The sequence below is a fragment of the Peromyscus californicus genome, unplaced genomic scaffold (assembly GCF_007827085.1).
Source record: "Peromyscus californicus insignis strain IS unplaced genomic scaffold, ASM782708v3 Scaffold_7__1_contigs__length_154581171, whole genome shotgun sequence".
NCBI classification, from domain to species: Eukaryota; Metazoa; Chordata; class Mammalia; order Rodentia; family Cricetidae; genus Peromyscus; species Peromyscus californicus.
In genome coordinates, this window is record NW_026294595.1 from 39,522,268 (window position 1) to 39,550,231 (window position 27,964).

The window sequence follows — 27,964 nt, forward strand, 5'->3', positions numbered from 1 at the left end:
AAAAGCAACTTAAAACTTCTATGACATGTCACTATTTAGCTACTAAAATAGTTAAGATAAAACATTGGCGAAATGATAAGTGCTGGTAAAGATACAGAGCACTTAGAGTTCATACTTTGCTGCTGTGAGTGTAAAATGCTGGAGAAACACTCTGGCAGTTGTACTCTTATGCATTTGTTTCACAGAAGTGAAAACTTATGTTTACACATTAAGCTTGACATGAATGTACATAACATGTTTTTTTTTGGAAAAGAAAAACATATGAACCATAAATTCCAGTAATCAGACCCTGATATATCTATCCTGTCCATTCAGAAGAACATTACTCAGCAGAAAAATGGGATAAACTATTGATGCATGCAACAACTTTGATGAATCTCAAGTGAAAAACAGCCAATTCTGAAAACTTTCCAGTTGCAATGTTCTACATCCTCAAAATGATAAAGCAGCTTGAAGAAGTTTAGTGATTTCAAGGGAACCGAGACTGAATGAAGGTTGAGATTATAAAGATGTGGCTTAAGGGCTTTATTTAGTGGCTCAGGAGCATGTCTGATTCTTTTCTGTGACAGAGATGTTATGGGCCCACATGAGGGATAAAAACACACAAATTATACATCTTACAGCATTCTTAAACAGAACACACACACACACACACACACACACACACACACACACACACACACACACACACACACCATTAAAGGAAAAGAAGCATGGATTTGAAAGAGAACAAAGGGGGAACATGGGATGTTTTGGAGGGAGGTAAGGGAAGGGGGAAATGATGTAACTATATTATGATCTCAAAAGAATAAAAATTTGTTAGTAAAAATTAAAATGTTTTTATTAAAATACAATGAAATAATATAGAAGCCCAGTCATCTCTCCTCACTGGTACCTAAAAGTAAAATTTAATTATATTCTTTTAAAAGGAGTTTGATCATTTTATATAGATGCAATAACCTGTAAGTATTTAAAAAATGAATTTGTGTTATAATTTACAAATATTGTATAGGTCGTTAACACAGTTATAATCAAGTAATTAAAAAAGTGTATGTATGATAGAAAGAACTGCAGCTCTAGAAACCATAAATGAGAATATTTTACATGGAACAAAAAATTGTTTTCCCATAAACATTATTAAACCTTTCCATAATCCATTGTTTTTAAACCTAACATGGTTCTCCAGTGAAAATCTTGCCAGCCCCCATGATACTGTCATCATCATGGTCTTCTTCTTCCTCTTCCTGCTCTGCTTCTGCTCTTCCTCCCCTCCTCCTCACTACCATCCCCTCCACTGCTGCCTCCCCCTTCCTCCTTCTTCTCTACCCCTCCTTCCTGCCTCTGCTCCCTTCTCTGCCCTTCTTCTTCCCTTCATCCTCCCTCCTATTGTCTGAAAACCACATCACATTTGAGTAGCATACAAGGTGACAGGAGATTTAATTAAAGTTGTTTTCTTACTAAAACCCATTGTTTTAACCTTGCACAGTTGGTAATGAAGAAAAACCGTATAAATAACATAAATAGGAAGGAAGAGAACAGAACTTTTTCATGATGAGATTGTTTTTTGCCATGGTTGAAAATTCAGTGTATCAGTTTTTTTTCTTTGTTTGTTTTTCAGCTACAGGAAAATACATAGGAACTTTAGGCTGAAAATGGCCAAAATAAATTGAAGCTGGGGAATTCTATAATGATAGGAAATGCCCAGAGACTTGGGGGAAAACAGAGTTAAAAAAGTTGTATTTGAAAAGATTGTTAGCCAGGAGATCTTCAACAATTTATTAATATGCTGAATTTGTTTAATGTTTATTTATGTGAGAAATTGAACCATAGCACTTGTAAGACTTTATCTTGGTCACACTGTAGTTTGTGTGTATATTGCAAATAAAGATCAGATTTCTTATTCCTATCAGGGCCAAGGGACTTTCTCCAATAGAGTCTGTCTCAAATTGCTCATCAAGAAGTTAGTTTTTGTGATATTACCACTCAATGTCATGATGGCTTAATATACACAAATATTACTATATATGTCAAAAATGTACATATGGCAAGAAATACTAATTCATTAAATGTATAAAAGTCATATTCATTCTCACCTGACCTGGATCAACAGGTTGATCTTCAGGGACAGGATCTTGAGAGAGAAGGCCAGGCCAGGAGGCCAGAAGATAAGGAGATAGGAAATAGAGAAGATAAAGTTTGCAGTTTGGAGGTCTTGCTCACAGCTTTGGATCTTAAAAGTTGGGTTATCAGGATCCAAAGCCAAAGTTCCCCCAAAGCCCTTGCCCCAGGTCATTACTGGCTCCGCCAAGCATCTTTGTGGTTTTAGAGGAGGAGCTATGTCCTCTTTCTGTGTATCAGGGCCTCAGGAAAAGCCTTGTACTAGTACTCCCCCTGCTCAACAATGATCCTAACTAGGATTTTTATGCTGGGATAGATAGCTAAGGTCATGCTTTGTACCAGTTGGGATCTGCTAAATTATGCTATAAAATACTCTGTAATCTTAATGGTTTAATACTAAGTTTATTTATGACTCACTATACATGTTCATCATGAATCAGTGCAGGCTCTGTTCATATGTTTGTTGCTGTAGACTTTGGTTGCTAGAACAGCCTCCATCTTGGACATGATTGGTTCCCATATTATGGAAAAAGAAACATCAAGGGAGTCTCATATTGGCAGTTAAATAATCTGTTTTGGAGGTGACACACATAATTTATACTCTGAGCTCATTGACCAGAACAAGTTGCAGTCACATGGACTCATAAAATTAAAAGGGAGCCAAGTACTGATATCCCAAAGGACCAGCACTAACTATCAGCAATTGAATATGAGGTATTATGGATCTGTAAGGGTCAGAAAAACTTCAGGAATCACTCAGACAAAAAATTCCTGAAGGGTCTGGGGATAGAGCTCAGTTGGTAAAGTGTGTAGGTAGAAGTTTCTGTCCCACCAGCTGCTCCCAAATAAATACACTGAGACTTATATTAATTACAAATGCTCAGTTGATAGCTCAGACTTGTTACTAGCCAACTCTTACATTTAAATTAACCCATATTTCTTATCTACCCTCTGCCATGTGGCTCATGGCCTGTTACCTCATTTTCTACATGTCCTGCTTCCTCTGCATCCGCTGGCATCTTCCCTGACTCCACTCTTCTTCATCCCAGCATCCTTAGTTTGGTTGTCCTGCCTGTACTTCCCGCCTGGCTACTGGCCAGTCAGCTTTTTATTAAACCATTTCGAGTTACAAATCTTTACAGTGTACAATGGTATTATTCCACAGCAAAAGTGCTTGCCACACAACATAAAGACCTCCTGAGTTCATTCCCTAACACTCAGGTAAAAAGCCAGGCATGTAGTGTGCCCATGACCCCAACCTTGGAAAGAAAGAAACAGGAGGATCCCTTTGGCTCCCCAGCCAGCCAGCTTAGCATAATCAGTGAAGACCAGATCCTAATGAGAGACCTTGTCTCAAAAAATAAGGAAGTCTCATTTCTAAATGGGATGTCTTTGTCACCATCCTTCTCTCAAGACTCAGAGATCTGTGTGGAAGTGACAGATTACTGTAAGATCCAGAAGTTGTGAACAACATCAAGAAAAAGTCTTTTCCAGACACAGAGTGCACATATTAACTCACAGAGACTGTAACAACATGTATGAGACCTGCACAAGCTCAAGCCACACAAAAGTCCCATCAATGAGGAGGGGAAGTAGGCACAAATTCTGAACACTAGCCAAGAAGATATTCAAGATTGATAGCTGCTGGAAAAGTGGAATCATTTTTTTTTTCTGATGGACTAACACTGAGTATGTAGCCATATTCCATAACAGGCCCTATGCTCAAGAGTAGTTGGCCAACCCAAACCAAACTCCATGTTTTTTGTTTTTCGTTTTTATTTAAGAGAGAAAAAGACAATGAATTTCAGTGTGTAGGTAGTTGATAGGGGGAAGATCTGGGAGGTGTTCTGGAAACAGGAAAGAATATAATAAAAATATATTTTATGACATTCTCAAAGAATAGATAAAAACATAAAAGATATGGTGGATGATTCCTGGAGAGTGATACTAGAGATGGACCTGTGGACTTCATGCTCACACAGGCACTTGCATCCTCTCCCCCATCCTGCACACCTATATGTGCACATCCATACACATACACAAATAGAAAACTCCTTGGTGAGTATGGTGGTCCACACCTGTAATTTCAACAATTGGGAAGCAAAGGAAGGAAGGCTAGCATGGGCTGCACAGTGAGACCTCTTCTCCAGCTAGAACTCCCACACCCCTCTCTCTCAGCATCAATAAACAAGAACACAAACAAAGAACATCATAGAATAAACAAACAAATAAGGAAATAGAAAAACTATATTGACAAGGTGTTCTTTGAAGAGATTTTTGTCAATGATTTATGGATAAAATGCAGATTTTTTTCATACTTCGTGGTTTCTCTATAAGCATAGAGCTCACCACAATGTGTAAATTTTGGGTAGGTGTAGCTCTTTCCTAGTAGTTTACTTTTGACACCCTGAATAGTATTTTCCTCTGTGAACACTAGGGACAGATCCATGGCTTTCTTGACATTCCTTTCTACATTGTACATTGTAACACACTCTTTTCATTACTATCTGCTGATACATTTGATTCTTGTTTCTCATATGGGTTTTACATCCATTGAAGTTGAGTCATTTTATTACATAAATAGCAATATAATATCATATAGAATTTTTTTGTGTATTTTCATTTAGAAAGAGGAAGTGTAAATGAAGGAAATGGAGGAGGAGAGGGAATTTAGGTTAGAGCTCATCAGAAGTGGTGGAATTAAACAAGTCCTCTGTTAAGATTAGAGAGCAAGTCCCTAAAGCCTTGAGTAGTTGATGCCTGAGTAGTAAAACCATCGACTTTCTTTAACTTCCCTATTTGTCTTGATTACAGATGTTCCTAGATTTTGCTGAATATTTCTTTCACACTAATAAAGCAGTAGTTTTCACTTGGCTCCAGAGTTTCTGTTCCATACTTGGCAGGAATACCCATGGAATGATGTCCAATCTCAGTTCTTGTATATCCAGTCCCTACCACTGATTTCCATGAAGAGTTTTCTTCCAGACAAACATAACAAGAATTTTCCCTACACAATAAGTCCCAAATTGTATAAGCCTCCTATGAATTTATTGGAAAAATTATCATTCTAAAATACTGAGACTTAAAGAGTCCCAACTACAGGGAAAAAAATGAGTATTCTTTCACTTTCTTTTTCAACTACAACTTTTTTCCACAAAGGAAAATGCTTTTTTTTAATTAGTCCTATAGTAGCAACCACTAGTGAATTTTTATTTAAAAAAATTTCTGCAGAGCAACATAAATTAATAAAATTGAACCTCTCTTTATTTTTAATAATTTATTACAATTACAATGTTGATTTAATCAAATTAAAGAGAATATGACAGTAAATTGGGCTACCTTTTCCTTGTTTCCCCAAACCCACAGAAACAAGAATCAGTTTGGATCTTTCTTTATATGGCCTTTACTTTTGTCTTAGGGGATAGTTCCTCTACATTGTGGTATTTAGGATATTGACAGGCACGTCTGTTTGTAAAGGTGGCTGAAGTTTGAAGAAGATGTGGAAGACGGAGGAGAGAGGTGGAGCAAGCCCTACGTGGCCACGCTCTCCTTGCACAGCCTGTTTGAGTTGAGAAGCTGTGTTCTGAATGGAACTGTGCTCCTGGACATGCATGCCAGTACTTTAGAAGACATCGCAGGTAACTCTTTTGTTCCTCTGTTTAATTCTGATGACTTCAGCTGCTTTTTTTTAATTCCTTTTCCTGACAATTCCATATATGTGTGAACAGTGAAAAATAAGTTATCATAGTCTGTGTAAGGGATATTAAAATAATTTTCTCCTATCCCTTTACTTGGAATAAAGTAAATTGAATATGAGATAAACCTCATCTTGCTTGTAAATAGTGATCTATAGCAAGAAAATAGATAGCCAACATCAATATTTACTATTTTTATTAGCATATTTAGACTATATACAAAGAAACACACAGGAAGTTAAAAGCTAGGTATATATATTGATAACTAGTGTCAATTTTCTAAAAGCTAAATTATTTTACTTTAAGGACTCCAGATCCTATTCATGAATGTAAAGCCTGTAGTAAAGACTGTAGAGTTAGTGCTTTCTAGACATTTGTTCGTAGGGGAACCTGACTTAGTTATTGTTTCTGAGTGGTGAAACATTTACATCAGTAATTTTTTCATCAGATTTTGATATGTTTTTAACAGACTCAGATAATTCCTTAAAGAGATTTTGTTAGCTTTAGTAGCAGAAAATCCCATTTGTATCTGGCAGATCTGTTAAGAATTTCTGGTATAATTAAAGTAGGATTTTCTTTTGGATGAAGTTAATTTAAAACATATCTATTTCCCTGTGTTTCAGGGAACTCAATAAATCCAAACTTCATTCCTCAAAATATTACTTAACCTTTTCAAACCCGAAAATCTCTAGATATAATTTCCTACCATGATTTATTCTGATGTGGAGATTAATTATGTCAAAATGCTTCCTACTTATATTCATATACATTGTAGGCAATTTATGGTCTGTGCTAATCTCTTTAAAACTCAGAATTATAAAGATTAAAAATGGAAATATTCCCTTTGAAGTGTGAATACTTTACCCTGAATCTGTCAATGAGAGTTAGAAGGAAATTAAAACCAAGATAAGGTTTAGTATCACGGACAAATTATCAATTATAACTCATTAAAATAACCTTTGTTACTTAAACTTTTTCATTGGAGGATAAATTAATAGCTTGCTCCATTGAATGCAAACTAAAGAATGGGATGGGAATGCATCATTAAAGATCATTTTTATGCCAGGTGTGATGACATATAACTTCAATCCCAGCACTTGGGGGTTAGAGGCAGTCAGAACTCTGTGAGTTTGAGGCCAACCTGGTCTTCATAGTAAGTTCCAGACCAGTCAGGGATATATACTATGACCCTGTCAAAAACAAAACAACGCTAAAAAACCAGGTTCATATTATGACAATCCTTAGTCAAGAACGTTAAGTATTCTATTTAGTATCCACAATGCTGTTAATGTTGGCAGTCAAGTAGAATTTACCACTTCACATTCCTCACTCATGTCTCTTTCTCTTTGAAAGTTAAGGCAATGAGTTTTCAGAGTATTTATATTGTAAATTTGAAGAAGACAGACATTTATAAAGTTTTTGTAAAAAAAAAAAATCATGCCTTCTTAGGGCTCTTGGTAATCAAGATGAGTTGGTTATGCTAAAGCAATTATCTAATTATGATGAAAAATGATTCTTCAGTTTTCAAGCCTTTTTGCACTAGCACTGATAGGTTTTGTAATGTTCTCTATTTATCTTTTCCTTCATGCTTCTTTTCTTAACAAGATCCTGGCATTGGGCTTTGCTAAGTTCACTATATTAGGCATCGTTGCCTGCTGACTTGTGAGGACTTGACTCTGGGCCCAAAGCCATTATGGTTCATTATCCCTTACCAACTTTTCCAGTAACACTGATAAGTATTTTTGTGCTGAGGAGAGTAGTGTAAGTGGTGACCGAATCATATGCATGTCTTTGGTAATTGAGGCCCACTCCAGGACGCTTCACTCTTGAGCAAGAAGATGAACCTTTCCAGTTCACTAATTGATGCTGTAATGCGCTTGTGCCTTAGAAATGTGCTAATGAACAGATGAGTATTTAAAAAAAACTTTACTTTCTCCTATGTATCCATTCGAAATAAAGCTTATCTCTCTGTAATTGCAACTGTAGAAGTTAGTGAGTTTTATAGTGTTCAAGTGATTGTGGTTCAATAGAATTTTAGTAATAATATATGACATTTATTTTTTTATATGATCAATTTAGGTTCTGCTTAGTATACAAGACAGGGGAGTCATAATATCTTATTTCTGGATCTGCCTTAAAATTGTGTTATATTAGTGTTTTAATAAATTCCTTATAGCTTCTACTATTATATATAAAATACATATTTTATACACATTTTTCTTGTCACAGCAAGTTTTCAAAGTAATGTCATATGTTGACAGTTCTTTAGTTCCTTTATTTTGTTTTAATTCAGAGATGTTATAATTACTGATCTCCAAAGAACTAAAATATGAATTTATATCTCATCTTTTAATGCCATGCACTTTTCAGAATTGAATGGGACTTTTAATCACAGTGGATGACTTCTAAATACTCCACACACATATTATTGCCAACTCCCAAATATTCATCTTTAACGTCTTTCCATTGTGAACAGGAAGCGACAGGGCAAACTCTACTCCTTAGTTTGAATATGGCCCACTGCCTAGTCTTGTAGGCCTTTTGATATGTGATTTGGGACATTTCACGTGGCTGAAAATGAAAAAAGAAAAAGCTTTTATAATGTAAAAATTGTATGACACTCAAATTTTGGTAATCTTTAGAAAGTTTTAATGTAGTTTAAAGACAAAGTTGGGTAGTTGTGACAGAAATCGCTTATCGTCTGGCTCATGGCGGAAGAAGCTTGGCCAAATAACTCAGTTCCGGTTCTGTACAAAATCTATATGAATTCCATCTCCACTGACAGTGATTGCTTCATGTCAGTCAGATGTAGAATGTTCATGCCAGGTGAAAATGAACCTTTATAAAAGAGAGTGGCAAAAGCGAATGTATTTCTTACTGGATATGAACAAGGATATTTCCTTGTTACTGCTGGCAGCACCTTATGCCCATAAAGGAAACAAGATTGTGACTCAAGTGCATGCCTATAGGAAGAGGAAGGCTACAGCATCACAAAGAAACGGAACTAAGCCAGGCTCATTGTGATTTTCCTCTTCTGCAAGCCAATCAGATGAATCAGGTTAGCCAAGGTGATTTGCACTTTCTGTTATTGACAAATTCAACTCTGTATCTAGCTGGAGCTGTTATAAACTATGAGTGTATTGAAGCCTTCGCAAGTTTCAGAGGCCTATACCCTGATTAATGGAAATTGCAAAGAAAATCCCCTATTGGGAAATAACTTACTGATTGTCCTCAAATTTTTAATCAGTGCCTGAAGGGCCTTGATTATTTTCCTGACTGTGACATATAATACATATATTGTTATTCCTACTTTTCAAGTAATAATACTGTGCTTATTCAACTTTGTGAGGTCACACAGCTAGAATGTTGTAGAGAGTTCCAAGTCCCTCACCACTGTCTATTTTCATTCAATACAAAAAGAAAGCTCAGTTTTATAAGGGGAAAGTTCGTTAATATTAAAGCCTGCAGTGTACTGAATATGGCAGCAGGAGACAGTTCATTGGCATCTGCTTTACATAAGCTGTACTTCTAAAAACAATTTGAGCTAATAGTTGATGTTCTGAAAGCAGACTAGTTTTACTAAGGCTCAGTGAGGTGATATTATATTACTAAGGAACTACAAATGCCATAAAATAAATGTCTATTTATTTTAGTGGCATTCTTGATACTATGCATAGAAAATATCAGTGTGCTCAATTCAGTCTTCTGAACTTCTATGGTATACAGTTATAGTTCTCTGTTATCTAACATGTTCTAAGGGTACTACTGGAGAAAGAGGTGGCTTTGGAACAAATGACAGGCTTGTTTGCTCTCTAAATACTGGGCTAGATGCTGGAGAGCCTTCCTGTGGTTCCTAACCTCACTTAGAGGAATCAAGAAAATGATTCTCTACTGGAAAGTTATAGAAAAACCACATTAAAATATGTGTAAAGCCAAGTGCGTGGCTACCGTACACCTGTATGTGAGTTCTTGGGTGGCTGAAAAATATGTAGTATAAGTTTGAAGCTAGCCTGGATTGCAAAGAGGGACTCAGTTTAGTTAGTGTGATTTTCATTTTCTGTTATTGAAAGTTGAAAACCCAACTTTGTAACTACAGTTCATACTGTTACAAACTTTGAGTGTTTTGGAGCCTTTATAAATTTCAAAAGGAGACATATACCCTACTTAATGGAAATTGTGTGTGTGTGTGTGTGTGTGTGTGTGTGTGTGTGTGTGTGTGTGTGTGTGTGAAAGAAAGAGAGAGAGAGAGACAGAGACAGAGACAGAGAGACTATAATATAATCATTTTTCAATCACAGACATATCAATTAGTTTGAGATTACCCTCACTATATTCCTACCCATCAGTATGAATGATGAATAAAATAACAAAAATAATGTTCTTTAATACAATTTAGTATATTTGAAAGAAATAAATATTTTTTTAAAATGAGTGGTTTATAATAAAAATTCATGTTTCCATGTAGCAATCCTATAAAAGATGAAATTTTATTCAAAACATCATACATTGAAGTTGTCAAAGGAATTCCTTCCTAATTTATTATGGATAACATTCAAGGTGTCCACCACTTTAAACAGAAAAGCTGTGCTCCTTATCTTCCTCCTATCTTCAGATATGGTCCTTGACCAGCAGGTCAGCTCAGGTCAACTGAATGAAGATGTACGCCACAGAGTCCATGAAGCACTGATGAAACAGCATCATCACCAGAACCAGAAAAAACTCACCAACAGGATTCCCATTGTCCGGTCTTTTGCTGATATTGGCAAGAAACAATCAGAACCGAATTCCATGGATAAAAATGGTAAGTACTCTTTTATCTCTTCTATAGGACCACGACGTATTAAATTGTTTCTAAATATTTAAAACCTCTTATTGAAATTCATATTGTTTTAGTAGAATTGTCTTTGTGTGTGTCTGTGTGTGTGTGTATTATATATTGCTCTTATTTTTGCCATCAAAATGTGGAAGTTTTAACAAAGAACTTATTTGTAAAAAGGCTCCTGAATGAGTAAAATAAACCATATCTAATATTAACTTACAGATCTAAACAGCAAGCACGAATGGGATGTAGCTGTCACCTTGACCCAAGTCTAAGCCCCTGCCCATAGCTGAAAAGAGTAATGCAATGGTTTATATTGTAGTGGCCTTTTAATTAAAACAGTAATGATCGCTATGTATTGTTTGAAAAAGGAGCTTTCTCTGTCTAGGCTGTAGTCAATAGATTCCATAACTGATAATAAAAAGATCCAGCAGTGCCTGATGTGCCTCCACCTATCTGAAGCCTATTTTCTGCTCTTGAGTGCATTGCTGTTTTCATTATAGCATCTGAATGTGCAAGCAGCCTCCTCGCCATCTTCACACAATATCATACTTGAGCACTATTATTTTCCAGTAACCTTATATTTTTTGTTTTTTTCTCAAATCCATTTAGTCTCTCATCATTTACATTAAGAAATTGCTTCAAAATTTCTTATGATAGTTTCATAAACAATATGAAGTTATTATCATGAAGAAATATGAATTTGTTGCTCTTCTATCAGCTGTAATTGCTTTTCAGTTCCAAAAGACAAAAAAAAAATAATGACTAGGATGTAGCTAAGTCAGTAGAGTGCTTGTCTTGTGTTCACAGTTTGTCTGCAGCATTGAGCAAACTGGACATGGTGGTACATACCTGTAATCCCAGATTTTAGGCAGAGACTGGAGAATCTGAAGTTCAAGGTCAGCCTTAAGTACATAATGTTCATAGTCAACCTAGCATATGAGCTATTGACTTGAAAGCCAAGTAAACAATGAAAATATTTTCAAATTACTTATTAGGAAAACTGGCTTAGGCAAATTGACTACAGTATATGGATTGACAACACAAAATATTTGCACTACTTTTTTCCATTTTTCAAAAGTTTCAGAAATACTTTACAAATACATGAAGATGAGTTTTCTTTAGACTTTGTATTGTGCAGGAGTTTTCATACTACTGAATCAAATATACAGAAACAAAACAAATACTTAATGAACAGTTCAGTTTTGTTTCAGAGTATCTTCAGGTCATTAAGTACATTGTCTCAAGATAGTGTTAAATAACAATGACTTATATATTTCTAATCAAAAAGTTGCTTTTAAAGTATTTGTTTCCGGTTTAGGTGCTGTGAGGGAAGTGTATATTTCACTGAAAATGTCTATACAGTTCTCCCATTTTAAAAATTTTTTATTAATTTTTTTTTATTCATTTAACATACCAATCACAGCTATCCCTCTCGTCCCTCATCCTGCCCCCCAGCCCTCGAGTCTCCCTTTTCTTATACTGGGAAGTTTTTTTTTATTCTGGTTACTACTCTACTGCCCTTTGGTGTTCTATGTTTTTGTCTGTTGGTACTTCACATTTTTATATTGATTCCATGTCTTTATGAGACTATATTTTCTTCTACTTATTACACACTATAAAGCCAACAAAAGGCAGTTGAAATTTTCGTTTTTTTAATTTCTAGTAAATTGAAGACAGAAATGAAATATAGAAGTTGCCATTGACTGCATATAAAGCATTGATATTACATAGAAGCATGTATATTGATGTATATGTAAAGTTCATTAAAAGTGTTACGAGCATGCTATGATATGTATCAACTTATATTAAAGACTCTACTATTTTGAGGATGTAGAACTCACATTGAGACAAAAACTATATTTAAATTAATTTATATTCTAAATTATAATTTCATTTAAAACTTAATACATATTAATGTGAAATTGAAGATTTTATAGCCTGAGATATAAATGTAGTGCTTTTTTTTTAATGGAAGCTCAGGGACAGTTTTATTAGAGTTTAAGAGAAACACCCCTGGGCAGATAAGCTGTAAACTCTGGCAGTGACCCAGAGGAGGAAGATGGGGAAGAGAGGGGAAAAACCATGCATTGAAGCTACTGTTGCTGTTACAATGCTAGTACTTATTTGATTGGACAATGTTAATAATTTTGATACGCGATGTTAGTAATTTTGACAAGAGATTTAAGTTACTAACTTCTAAAAACCTTATTAAAATATCCCATGTTTTAATTTTCCAAGAATATGGAGAGCTTTTGGACAAATAAACTTTTCATTGGAAATCAGATAATAGCATATAGACAAAAATGTGTTTATTCAAAGAGGTAATGATTTTACATGCTGCAATTTCTATAATTTTTATTTTAGTTTTTGCTGAGGACAATATTTAAATTTGAAATTTTTATTACACTTTAGGGGAAAGGAAAGAAGGTGTGAGATTTACTGAACTGACCATTTATTGTCATATCTAGACTATCCGCACTGTTGGTGTTTTAACTCCTGTTCAGTGGAAGGAGAGAGGACAGAATTACAGCTGTGAATCACACATCTGCATGTAGATACATGTATATACAAGGTTTACGGAAAGAACTTTTGTCTCATTTGTCTTAGTTTTTTCTAAAAAAGAGGATCTGAGTAATTCTGTTGCCGTCTGTACAGTCAACCTTTATATGAACACATACAAATCTTTCCAGGGCATGTGTTAGGGTAATAGGAACTTGGAAGCACGTATAATAAGATTCATATATCCAATTAAGTATTGTTGTGCAGCATCCTGTCAGCAGCGGTTTCTACGAAGCCTAGGCTTCTAACACCTCCTCATGACTCTGTTTTGCTTCCTCACACACTTTACATAATTATGTGTGTTGAGAAATCTGAAAATATGTATAGACTTCACCAATTTAGAAATAAGTCTCCTACCCACAAGTGAATGAACGTGCGAAAGACCTTTACTACTAAGGATCTCCACCTACTCCTGAACCCTGTACACTCACAAACTTGAGATAAACAAAGAAATTGGAATTCATAGCGTAAATATAGAATTGCTGTTTCAAAACATAGATTAGAGTCTTAATTTTTTATGATGTGATAGTAAAAAGATTCAATGGAGCTTTAATGTCCATAAGAGTAAATGTAATATTCTTTTTCTAAAAAAAAATCTCTTCAGCAAAATGTTTTACTTTGAAAGATTGACTTTTCCTTTTTTAAGACTATAAAATTAAAATTAATAGAGAGGTTTTTTTAAAAAAATACTTGACAACAGAACATGTTTTTATTAAAAGAAGAAAGATAAAAATAAATTTTCTATCCTTGTATAATGTGTAAAAAAATTAAAATGCCCTAAAATTGAAGTGACATTTACCTAAAGAAGCCTGAAAAATAATTAGAATAGGTTTCTGTTTCCTTAATTGAATTGCTCCTTGGGTATGTTAGCTTCCTGGTTTTCTCAAGGGTTAAACATCCAGACACTGCATTTCAAATGTAGGTCTTCCGTATTTTATATATTACATCAACAAAATAGCATATTTTCTTTCTTTTCTCTTTCCCAGTACATGTTTTCTGTTTGTAATTCTTTGTTAGTAAGTTATGATAATTTGTCAATCTCACCTACAAATACACTGATATATATGTATGTATTACATATATATGTAAATATTTTTGGTATTCTGCACATTCTCCTCAGGGTTAAGATGCAAGATGCTATGGATTCACCATGCATTTTTAATGCCACCATGCTGTGTTTAACTTTCACTTTTCATTAAGCATCAAAACTGTGAGAATTAAAATGACTGATTCTGATGTTTCAATAAAAAGTGACAGTTACATTTGGCAAAACAATGGTAAAAATAATAGAAAATAGCATCTACTTTGACATTAGAACCCTGTAAAATGTACTGAAATGAAAACTATCAATACTATTCAAGCCATTTCTTGAATCTAGCAATATTTTTTCAAACACAAATGTGGCTTGTGTTAGGTGATCAATAAATCAAAATATATTAATGCTTGTATTGTCATTTAGGTCATGCATTCACTTTCACACGGAGAAATTTATATTGCAATTTGATTGTAAAATGATGTTAATTTCCTGATCACATGATTTGATAATTCCCGGGACTCGCAGCTTCTGCAGTATAGGTTACCTTTGTTGCCCCATCCATTACTATTAATTTCTAGCTCTTCTTCTTTTGCTTCCACACTTTCTCCCTCTCCTAGTTAGAATACTTTCCAGTTGCAGTTTTTATTTAGAATCAGAAAGGGTTCCAGGACTTCTGCTAGTTTCCTCTAATTTACTGTTCAAAGTCTTAAGTGGAAGACATCCTGAAAAGGATGGGGTATGTTTTGAGTATTTGGTCCTGGGTAGATTGAGCCCTTAAAGCAGTAAACACATATGTATTGTTAATGATATTTCTTTGTGGGTTTTTAACTTGTTTTACTACCTTAAAATCACTTTTATTATAATGCTGTACTTTTATTTCCAGATGCATGTTGTCTTTATATGTTTAGAAATTCATTCTTTTTAAAATATTATGTTATCATGAATAAGATAGCATGTAATATTTATTCTTCATAACGATCTGCACTGAAGGAGAAAGCTAGAATATTACTTTTTAGTATTGCTGGAGAGAAAGCACATTAAGAAATTCTCATATATAAAAAATGTAAATAAAAATGTTAAAAGAAAATTAAAATTATATTATTTATTGACACAATTAATGTGTCTGTTTAAAGGCTGTATTATCATTGGGCTATGGAAAATTGGTTCTACATTCTAAAAACAAGTGTATTTCTATTTAAGGTTTTAATTTCTTATTTGAAACTAATTATTTTCAGACATACCAGTTTTCAACAATTTTAACTGCATGCATACTCTTTCTGTTTTTGAAATGTAGTCACCTAATCATAATTTTCTAAATATTTATCTCTCCTTCTCCATGTTTTCTATTTCCATAAATAAATGTATTGTTGCACATGTATGTAACTTTGTCATTCATCTCTCTATTTCTTCATTTTGCTCTGTCTTGTGTCTGTCTCTAACAGGCTCATCTCATCTCTGTACCTCCCTCATCTCCTACCTTTTGGGTACTCTAAATGCGTTGAAGGTTCTGAGGTAGTGTAAACCAGCGTGGACTCTAGGCTAATAGTACTGCACCTCCATGTCTTCATCCCAGTTTCCTTCCATGGCATAAGATTAATACTGGATTAACCAGTAGCAAATAATGATACATGTCGGTAATAAATTATCTAGTGATTTGAATTAGACCAGATGAAAATTCTAGAACTTCTGTTTTATATCACTCATGCGCACAGTTTACATATAGGAGAGAACTGTATGTAAAGACTAACATATGAGTCAAAGAAAATCAAACAGGTGCTAATATAAATGCTATACACTTTAACTCATATATAATGAAATACATTAATTTTCATTAAAATATAGAACCATATATTTAACAGATAAATAATGTAAATTAATTAAACATGAATGTTGAATTAGAGAGGATGATGTGAAATTTCTCAAATATTTACATTTAAATAGTCATAGGCATCAGTTAATATTAATGATATCAACATTTTATCAAGCTTTGAATAATTTTCATGAAATACAGAAGAATAATGAATTCATAAAAGTTTCTTCATGGTATTTTAATGCCTTGAGATTTACATAACATAATAGTAAAGGCAATCTAACTTTATAGTACCGTTTGATTAAGGGAAGTTTTAGTCTGGACAACAATCAGTGGACAAGGTGAAGAAATTAGAAGGAAACAGGCAAATATCTGTTTGCAAACGAAGTGTTAGAGTAACTAGGAAGTCATCCCAAGCCAGCAGTTCTTGGCAAAGTGTCCAATGCATGAGTGTTGATCTCCAACCTTTGACTTGTTTCCCCTGGAGAGGAAAATATTCTTGAAAACTCTTTCCTATTCCATTAGAAAATAGTCACTATACCTGAAAATTGTCATTTTATGAATGACACTTTTCATCATAGAAGTTAGCAATCATATTAGAGATGCCTTTCCCTAAATGTATTTATTCATTTTCTGTGATAGTATTTGAGTTCATGAAATGCACTTTGGAGTCTAAGCCCATAATCTCCCTAAGGTGGTGACAGTTGAGTAACGTTTTTTTAATTTGTATTTTTATTTTGCAATACAATTCAGTTCTACATATCAGCCACGGATTCCCTTGTTCTCCCCCCTCCCGCCCCCCTCACCTTCCCCCCAGCCCACTCCCCATTCCCACCTCCTCCAGAGCAAAGCCTCCCCCGCGGACTGAGATCAACTTGGTAGACTCAGTCCAGGTAGGTCCAGTCCCCTCCTCCCTGGATGCAGAGATCCATGCCTAGGCCCTGGGTGGATCTCTGGGAGTCCAATTAGCGAGAATGAGGAGGGTTTATATGAGCGAGGATTGTTGAGACCAAGGTTGGATAAAGCACAGGGACAGCTGAATAACTTTTTAGGCAAAAAATTATAATGGACAACAAAATTATGAAAGCTGTTATACTGTCTGAGGAATCTAGTGGTTCTATGGACTATTACAATGCATGCATTTTAGCTTTGTGAATATAACAAAAAGTGTAAGCTTTATTTAAAAATCTTATAATTTTCCTAAATACCATAAGCCAAACTCGTTAGTTTAGATCTTAAATGATACCTACAGATTTTCAGTAGCAAAGTTGTCGAAACTGCTTTATTTGTATTATTTGATTTATTTTATGTATAGTTTTAAAAGTAACACTATGGTTTCAAGTGTTATTTAAACTTTGAAGGACTTTAGTGTGATAAATATATTTATGTATTATTCTAAAGTATAGAAGATACAAATACTGTGGCTTCTCTATATCAGAGGGTGGTTGTATTTAGTAAACATTCTCTGTACTGTAGTACACATTCTCTGGACATGTCTGTACTCTGGAAATAACAAGAGCTTACTGTCAGCTAGTGTGCTTCATGCTTGACATCAGGAATTAGGTCACTACTAATATCACTTAAAATATTCAGAGAAAGTAGTTCCTAATTCACTTTATGATTATCAGCTTTCTAAGGTAACATTTTATATTTTTTAAGTCTTAAAACAAGAATAGCATAGAACTGTAAATCTCCAAATATATTTATTACAATTATCACATAATAGCAACACATTACAGATCACAAATAATTACAAAATGAAATATTAGTGCCCATGTTTAAATATAGTTCATAACCTGAATATAGCTTACGAAATATTGTTCATTAAATATATGAATGAAAACAAAAACTAGATTTTTCAAATTATAAGGTCTAGCATATTTGCTGTGTGATTCAATCTCATCTAAGTTAATTTTGCATTGGGTTGACTCCTGGTATATGTTTTCTTATAGCTTTAAGCAATTGATATTTCATGTAGTTTCTGACTATGTGACATAAATTTTTATAAGAAAACATATATGTTTATTTAATTTTTCTATAACTTGAGTATTACCACTCAATTTTATAGAACATTTAATCAATTTAGTTTTAGATATATCTAATGTTCTAACTCATGAAAATATGGACAAATGTTGTGAAACTGGTGATTGAAGACATCTGTTAGTAGCACAAATGCATTATGTAAAAGACTTTTTTAAAATAACAGTTATTATTTTGAGAATGGTAAATTGAATGGCTGCTGCTGAACAATTCAGTTGTAGCTACACATTGCAGATAGAGATGGGAGAATGGAAGCTCATCTGACTTCCTCTGACGATATACACTGCCTTGAATTATCTATTCAAAAGTCAGAATCTTTGTCTGTGATTTGAGGCGAATTTTATTTAAAATGTCATTTTATCTTTACATTCCCAACATATATTATTTTTCTGTGTTTGATGAAGCAGAAAAATACTAATTCTAGAAGAATATTAAATCTATGACTTTCTGACAAAGTTATTTTAATCCTGAAGTTGTTATCCATTACTGGATGATCTCTGACTGACAGCCTTACTAGTCTAAGCAGTAAAATTATACTAGTATTTAAAATAAATAATTTTTTTAAATCATACTTTGTGATCAGGGAAAAAAATCGAAGAAAAATTTTTATGTAACTATTTAAGGGAGTCAAGAGAAGTTCAGAGATGGCAGCAACTGGGAAGGATGGAGAATAGAGGTGAATTCTGAATAAAATTGAGATTTCAGCATGGAGAGAGAAAAGTCAGGCAAAAAGAGTATTTCTCTTGTTTGAGATCAATGAAAGTAAAAGAGGGTTTCAAAGCCACTGAGGGGAAGGAACTGTAGTCAAGGCTTCAACATTGATTTGTATTACTTGCTTCACAGTGAAAGTAACAGGTGAAGATGGGCCGAGGATAGGTAGGGGAAATTAAGTAAACTGAGTGAATTATCATTTAATTGCTAACTATGGGCAGATTTCAAATGATTTATACTTGCAGAGACTCTTGCATAGTGAATGACGGATGTTAATGTTTTCCGGTCATGGTCATATTCCCGGCTCCGTTATCCTGATCTTTTGTACATGAAGGGAGAATTACAGCATAATGATATTTCAATAAACGTTCATGGGAAACCAATGCAGCTCTAGTTTAGTGATCTTCTCTTGGCTAGTGGGTAAGCAACAGAGCTTCTGTAACTGAACAGTTACAGGCACAAGATCGCATGTCTCTAATAAGCTCCATCTCTAAATTTTATTGCTAAAGAACAACGTGATTTGGATTTTTAAGTGTAATAGAACCTAAAAATATGCTGAGCACTTAATGATATTCATCCTTTCTTATATTGTCAAAAATGCTTCAGTCAGAGCTTGAAATTTATGCCTTTTTAAGTATGTGCAATTAGTTTTGATTGATGTTTAGAAATCAATGAACTTTAAATTATGGTTACATTTAATTAAGTTTTGAAGGCAGCTTTTCTTCAAAGAGAATAATCATTTAGAGTTTTAAATTGATTATTGGCTTAAATGTTCTTGATTGACTTCTCCCATTTCTATCTGTAACTGATAATCTTTCTATTGATATAGTTCTACTTAATTGAACGTTCATGCTTACATCATAAGCTTATTAAAAATTCTAGTTAGTTTAGTTAAATTGAAGTTCATCTTTCACCCAGTATGCCTAGAACTATGTTAGTAATTGTTTGTGTTCTGTACTAACAATCTCTTTCAGCAGGTCAGGTTGTTTCTCCTCAGTCTGCTCCAGCCTGTGCTGAGAATAAAAATGATGTTAGCAGGGAAAACAGCACTGTTGACTTTAGCAAGGTAAGTTTTCCTTTCTTCAGTCTAAGTAAGCTGCCGAATCTCTAGTGGAAACCCGTTAACTGTTGACACATGCATCCGCATGCCTTTATTTGGTTTCTTAGCCAAAGCTTGAAATTGTTATAGACAGTGTTAGAGTTCAGTTCACATGTAGAGCTTTGTTTATTTGAGAAAACAACTATGTAAGTTTTATGAATCATCTTTTGGATTCAGCCACTTGGAATGTATCTCTTGAAGCAAAAAGGACAATTGGACTTCATAGGGAGCTTAATCTGTTGTTTGAAAATATTTGCTAGATTTTCCCCCTCAAAATAATCTTCTTATTATGTAGAAAAGCAAGTCATTTGATATAAATCTTTACCTTACTATATAACTAGAAGTCAGTGTAAGGATATCCTAGAAGGTAAAATAAAAGTTTGAATAAAAACATGCCTAAGGCTGATTATGTTAAGGGCTACTTCTAGTTGGATATTATCTAAATAAAATAATTTATTTGGATTTATACTAAGAAAACAATGAGTTAGTGCAAATGAAGGGATTTTGGTTAATGGATTCCTGACTTTGTATATGTGCTACAGTAGCTATGACAAAGTAATAGCTGAATAGAATAGAAAAGTTTCAATACTGGTCAAAAATAAAGATGTTGAACAATTTTATCTGAGTGGCTGATAAGGAAGTAGTACTCTGATAAAGCATTAGCAATAGGAGGAGGAAGTGGGAATGGACTTCAGTCTGAGGAAGTAATGAAGATCAAAGTTCTGAAAAGATTGATGGCAATCAGCTCCTTGGACCTCTTTTAGCATCCCTGGGACAGAGTCTCCTTGAGCCAGGCTAGTTCAGTGCATGCTTTCCCTCTGGTGCCTGGTGGAGGATTGTGGGAGCATGATGTACCAGCTGAAGTCTGTTAATTATGCGTGCAGGGACTGGGAGGCCAACAAAAGGGGCATACTAGTCCATGTGGGATGAAACAAAGGCATGAAAAAGGACCTCCACACCCGCAAGAGAGAGAGGTGAGGGCATATTTGGGCTCTATTTCTACAGTAGTTCAAAGCTCATTTCACTGTATGGAGGCATGTAATTCAAATATTAAACCAGTTTAAATGTATTCCATCTGCCACTCTAAGAATTATATTTTTAAAGCATTACATCATCATTCATCTGTAAGTTATAATAAAACTGTCACAAACTACCATAAATTTAATTTCTGCTGTTCTTAATTCAAAATAAATTCAATCTTAAAAGTGATGACATTAAAAAACTCTCTTTTAACAATGGAATATTTGACATTTTTCAAAAATAGTGATTTTTAAACTATGTAGATCATCACTTGAATAAATTACTTTTAAAATTAAAAATATATACATTGAATTTTATATATTCATATTATTTTGGAGTTTTTGGTGACTTGTCTTCATGACCTTCAAAATTAATTCATCACCATTAAAGAGAAATAAAGATTGCCGATTAAAGATAGAACAGTAGTCTTATCCCCTTAGAACTACATAAATGTGAAAACCAGAGTTTCTCTCTTTTAATTCTCTCCTTCATCATTGCATGTTCATTTACTGGACCATATAATGAAGTTTAAGCCAGCCATCTGCATCTATCTGTCTTTTGTCCATAGCATCGTTCATTGGAAAGAACATACCTTTTGAATGCTATCTGTGTAGCATCTATCTATTATGGCTTTTATAGAAGCTCTCTACACCACAGCCTTATCATTGCCTAAAATAAGTATAATGCATGTTTATTGTTTGGTTGTAGAGATTTAATGGTATTATGGTTTGTCAGAGACTGATCATAAAGTAGCTACTCAAGGAAAAGTGGGATGGTAGTGTCAAAATAAATTCCAGACCAGATTTGATATGCTGGTCTCCACAGGACGTTTAGTACCTTCAACAATGTTTGAGATATTTTTTGAAGGAATCCTATAATATTCAAAATAGTTTAAGTCCTTAGTTTTAGAGTAATAAAACAAAATAAGAAACATTCCTAGTTTTATAACCTGGTAGAGCAGAGAATTAGAGTTTGGAAGGCATTGTTGTGATCCATCACCTTGGAAACAATTCTTAGTGCCAGATTTTGAAGGTATGCAAGTTAAGATGTTTTTAACCTAATGATTTCAGTTTGGCGGTGGATTTATTAAAGTTCAGCTAATCTCCACATTACTGTGTCCGTTTCAATATTTTAAGTAGTTATATAGATCCTAAATCTCACTCAAAAATTGAGATATTAAAAGTACCTTTTTCATTTTATGTAACTTGAGTCTATGTTCTATCAGCCTTCAATCTACACATCTTTAGCCTCTACAGCGATTAGGCCCATCAGGCTTATTCAATTAAGTAATGAATTAACATAATCTATTACATCAAATTATGGCACTTTCCATTAAGCCTTCAAAAAGTAGATGTTTCAAAATAATATAAACCTCTTCGTTTTCTTTTTTTAACAGTAGAAATAGCTATTTTATGTCAACAGTGATTTATTTTCATTTTTTTATTAGTAAGAGATTTTCTATTCATTTTACATACCAACCACAGATTCCCCTCTCCTCCCTCCTCGAGTCCCCCAGTACCCTCCCCCACAAACCCACCCTCCATTCACACCTCCTCCAAGGCAAGGTCCCTCATGGAGAGTCAGCAGAGCCTGGTACATTCAGTTGAGGCAGGTCCAGGCCCCTCCTCCCTGCACCAAGACTGTGCAAAGTGTCCCACCATAGGCACTAGGCTCCCAAAAGCCAGCTCATGCACTAGGGACAGGTCCCAATCCCACTGCCTGCGTGCCCCTTAAACAGTTCATGCTAAACAACTGTGCCACCTATCCAGAGGGCCTAGTCTAGTACCATGGGGGCTCCTCAGCTATTGGTCCACAGTTCATGTGTTTCTGCTAGTTTGGCTGGTTGTCTCTGTACATTTTCCCATCATGATCTTGATGTCCCTGCTCATAGAATCCCTCTTTTCTCTCATCAATTGGATGTCTGGAGCTTGGCCTGGCACCCAGCCATGGGTCTCTGCATCTGCTTCCATCAGTCACTGGATGAGGGCTCTATGATGACAGTTAGGGTATTCAGCCATCTAATCACCGGAGTAGGCCAGTTCAGGCACCCTCTCGACTATTGCCATTAATCTAAGACGGGGTCATCCTTGTGGATTCCTGGGAACTTCCCTAGCACTGTTTCTCCCTATTCCCATGATGTCTTCATTTATCATGGTATCTCTTTCCTTGCTCTCCCACTCTTCCCTGTTCCAGCTTGTACCTCCCATTCCCCTATGTCTCATCTCATTCCTTGTCCTCCATTACCCCCCTTCCCCAGTTTGCTCATGCAGATCTCATCTATTTCTCCTTTGCTGGGTGATCCATGTGTCCTTCCTAAAGTCCTCCCTGCTAGCTAGCCTCCCTGGCGCTGTGGGTTGCAGTCTGATTATCCTTTGCTTTACATCTAGTATCCACTTATGAGTGAGTACATACCATATTTGTCTTTCTGAGCCTGGGTTACCTCACTCAGGATGATATTTTCTAGTTCCATCCATTTGCCTGCAAATTTCATGATGTTATTGTTTTTCTCTGCTGAGTAGCACTCCATTGTGTATATGTACCACATTTTCTTTACCCATTCTTCAGTTGAGGGGCATCTAGGTTGTTTCCAGGTTCTGGCTATTACAAATAATGCTGCTATGAACATAGTTGAGCATGTGTCCTTGCGGTATGGTTGAGAATTCCTTGGGTATATGCCTAAGAGTGGTATAGCTGGGTCTTGAGGTAGATTGATTCCTAATTTTCTGAGGAACCACCATACTGATTTCCAAAGTGGCTGTACGAGTTTGCACTCCCACCAACAGTGGAGGACTGTTCTCTTTGCTCCACATCTTCTCCAACATAAGCTGTCTTCAGTGTTTTTGATCTTAGCCATTCTGACAGGTAAAAGATGGTGTCTCAGAGTCGTTTTGATTTGCATTTCCCTGATGACTAAGGATGTTGAGCATTTCTTTAAATGTCTTTTGGCCATTTGAGATTCTTCTCTTAAGAATTCTCTGTTTAGCTCCATAGCCCATTTTTTAAATTGGACTGTCAGGTATTTAGATGTCTAGTTTCTTGAGTTCTTTATATATTTTGGAGATAAGCCCTCTGTCAGATGTGGGTTTGGTGAAGATCTTTTCCAATTCTGTAGACTATCGTTTGGCTAGGAGAAGGAGAAGAATACCAACAGAGATTCTTTTATTTCAAGTGGTCCTAAAGAAGTGTTCCATAATTCCCCACCTAGAAAGAACTTCTGTTTTTTGCATCTTTCTGCTGTGCATGAAGCACGTCAGGAGTAAGAAACCTTAGCTTTTCATTTAGGGAAAAAAACTGAGTCCTAGAGAACTTAAAAATGCTACCTGCTCCCGATGACAGTGTCAGGCACCATAGCCTAGAAAGAACCTCTATTGACCACTGTGCTTTTACTAATAGCCTTAAGACTCAAGATTTCTGCTTACATTTCCATCTCCTTTTCCTTCAGCTCTAAGTGTGTGCCTTGGCCAGCCATCTCCAGTTCCACCGTGGTCTTCTCTCTTCTCTTGTTGCCTAGAGATGAACTATTTTCATCAACAGCTTAAGTCCCAAATAACTAGACTCAGGCATCTTTCCCTTCTTGGCTTAACAGTGGGGCCCACAGAGCCTAGAAATATAGTATAAATCCAAAAGTCCCAAAATGTAGCTTGGCTCCTTCAAGGTTCTCTACAAAGCACTAGATACTTCCAGGATTTTTCTGTGTCCGTTTCAAGTGTTTCAATCCACTAAGGGAGTGTCTTAGAAAGCTATTGTAACCTAGACTCTCAAATACTCTATAGGTAGCTATAAATTTATACAAGATTAAATTTATGGTTCTTAAATATAATCTTTCATTTTAATAAGATATTGCTAAATAAGATTCTTTATGAATTGTGAAATAATATAAGTGTAAAAATATAGGACTATTCTAGGTATCATTCAATCTGAAAATATAAATATGATTAATTTATTATGAAATCTACCACCTTCCCTAAATATTCATGTGGTACAAGAACAATATAATGATTTTAATAACAATAATTGGCCCAAGACACATATAATTTATTATATTTAAAATAAAAAGATAAATTTGCTGATCTGCATAGCTTTTACTATGTAATAGGTGTCAATTATATATCTGGCTTAATGTAATTAAAAGTCATATATAATGGTCTCATTTTTTGTAGATTAAACTTTTTTAATATACTATGCAATCTTTGACTCAACTGAATTTCAGTTTAAAGCAGTTAATTTTGTATTTGCTCCTTCTCTGAGGTACAGACTTTAATAGCAAAGACTTTGATATTTGTTGAGTAAGAAATAAATTTGAACAAAGTCATCTAGGCAGAATTTATACTTCAAGCATTACCAATAAATTTCATATTAATTACAAATTAGGTTTTTATTTTTAAGTTAAAATTTGTATTACATCTGTGTGTGCATTTGTGTGCGTGTATATGTATGTGTGTGCGTTTGTGTGCGTGTATGTGTGTGTGTGTGTGTGTGTGTGTGTGTGTGTGTGTGTGCGTGTGTGCGTGTGTGTGTGTGTGTGTGTGTGTGTGTGTGTGTGTGTGTGGGCATTTGTATGCTACAGTGTTTATATGAAGACCAGAGGACAGTATGCAGGAGTCAGTTATCTTCTTCCACCATTCGGGTTCAAGACATCAAACTCAGGTCTTAGATTTGGCAGCAAGGGCCTGAGCCATCTCACCAGCCTCTTTTGGGCTTTGTAAAAAGTCATTTTCTCGTTTAAAGTTTTGTTCTGTTGTATTAATGTCATGGGTTGATAAAATTTAGTTATTTATTCTTTTAAACTTGGAAAATTATGTAAAACATTATTGTGTATTTTTCATAGCACTAAGAGTGATTAGATGGAGGCTAAGTGTGAGGAGTTGCATTCAGATTCCTAACACCCACGTAAATGCCAGAAGTCTGGGTAGACTGCCTGTAAACCTATGGTAACACTCAGGAAGCAGAGACAGGGATCCCTGAAGCAAGCTGACTAGGTAGATCAAAGGAATGAGGGAGCTTTGGGTTTAAGAGACCTTGCTTCATTGTATAAGATGGAAGAAGATATCTGATATTAACTTCTGGTATTCACACACATGCTCACACACACATAAACATGTACATTAACTGTGGAAGACCAGCTCCAACATGTCAAAGGTTGACTTGGGAGATGGAGAGAGGAATGAGGAAGTATTAGATAGAAATATAGATGGAGACAGAGAGAAAGACAGAGACACAGGATAGCTTCAGGAGGGCTACCCAGCCGCCTTGAGATTAATTCTAATGGGCTTTTTATATACTACCAAGGAGAGAGGCAAAAGACCTCCCCTTTAAGATCAAAGCAAAATGTACAGCCAAGTGTAGACCCTTCAAAACACCCGGTAACCACGCCTCTGGCAAAATCATCCCGTTAGGCAGCTCTGCTGGGTAAAGCAAGCTCAGACTTTCTAGGGAGCCTCTGTGGGCCCCCACAATTTACCACACACATGCACATTCACAACAACAAAAAATATCCCAACACATATAGTATATAGGAAATCTTTTATTTTTTTTCTGGAATCTTTTCCATTATGTGCAAAAGTGTAAACATTACTAATTTAAAGCAAGTAAATGAGGCCACAAATGAGTCTTGCTTATCTATGAATTGAAAGATTAGATTCTACAGAAGCAAAATACATGACATATAATATTCATAATACATACTTGAAGAACTTATACATTTATATTAGGGATATATTTATAGAGAAAATGATGGAGCTTGTAGCTTACAATATTTGTGAAATATTCTTTCTATGCAAACTTTTAATTTCATAAATGATTCTTTAAGATAAAGTATTACTATGATATTGATGGAATACTGCATATTGTTATCTTTAGTTGTGTTATTTTTCAGTTCTTGAGAGGTTATGTAGAGCTGACCACATGCTAGGCAAATGCTCTACTATTATATCTATATAAACTGCTATTATATTTAATCCTTTTAATAAATATAGCTATATGTACTGTGTTTTATTATTTTAACAGCCATAGCTTACATATAATTTATTTCATATCTTTAAATATCTGTACTAATGCCTTACTTTCAGTAACATTTTAAACATAATCATTATACTATAGTTATTGATTTATAAGATATTTTAAAAATTCTTTTATTTTTAAGATTATAATTATATCATTTCTTCCTTTTCTTTCCTCCCTCTAAAACCTCCCATATACCCTTTCTTGCTGTCTTCCAAATACATGTTCTCCTTTTCATTAATTGATATTAAATGCATATATGTGTGAAATATAAGCTGCTCAGTATATGTTACTTGTGTGCATACAATGTACTTTAAAACATTTATTAATTTAAAACTTCTTATACTTTTATTTTCTAATTTTTTAAGCCTTCAAAATAATTATCTTGTCTAAAACCATCTTCTTAGCTTCATTGACACATGGCAGAGTTCTCTCTCTCTCTCTCTCTTTCTCTCTCTCTCTCTAGGTTATTCCCACTTTGATCCTTGGTCCCCTTTTCATTAGCATAATTGCATAAAACCAATTACTAGGGCAGATAAACTCCTTGTCCCTAAATACATGCTCCATAAAAAGCAACTCAAATGACTTAGGAACAAGAAATAGTCCTTGCGAATTCTTCAAAGTCACTGTTTCATTTTCACTGAGGCCCCATACATAAACGGATATGTATTTAAAGACTGTGCATGCATTTTCAGACATCACCCTTTACTCTTAGCATTTCTTCTTTTTAGCGGTCCTTTTTGTTTTATTTTCGTTCATTTAAACCACAAACATTTCATAGTAGAAGTAGTTCAAAATGCTATACTTTTAACCTATTTTTTATTCTATCATATCCCAGTTATATGGTAAATAGCTTAAACTGAAGAATTTCTTAGGCCAACTATACAATATGAAGAACAGCATAATTAGAATAAAAACAAATGTTAAAGCCATATTATACTCTAAGAATATATTTATTTTAAATTATCCATATGTTAAATATTAGTGGAAATGTATAAAAATCATCTGTTATAAAATATTAAATTTGTAGACATTATAATTAAACGTGATTAAA

General features: G+C 34.6%; 1 protein-coding gene across 8 annotated transcripts in view; it reads left to right on the forward strand.

Moving 5' to 3' along the window:
• Positions 1-27,964, forward strand: part of Slc4a10 (solute carrier family 4 member 10) — a 265,310-nt gene that overhangs the window by 159,279 nt on the left and 78,067 nt on the right. For 3 of the 8 annotated variants that reach the window (XM_052726361.1, XM_052726365.1, XM_052726363.1), the window contains exons 5-8: positions 5,596-5,756; positions 10,426-10,614; positions 19,766-19,857; positions 20,775-20,864. In XM_052726361.1, the coding sequence (XP_052582321.1) occupies positions 5,596-5,756; positions 10,426-10,614; positions 19,766-19,857; positions 20,775-20,864 (532 nt within the window). The remainder of the gene's footprint in view (positions 1-5,595; positions 5,757-10,425; positions 10,615-19,765; positions 19,858-20,774; positions 20,865-27,964) is intronic. The other 5 variants (XM_052726367.1, XM_052726369.1, XM_052726366.1 and 2 more) reach the window with 3 other exon arrangements.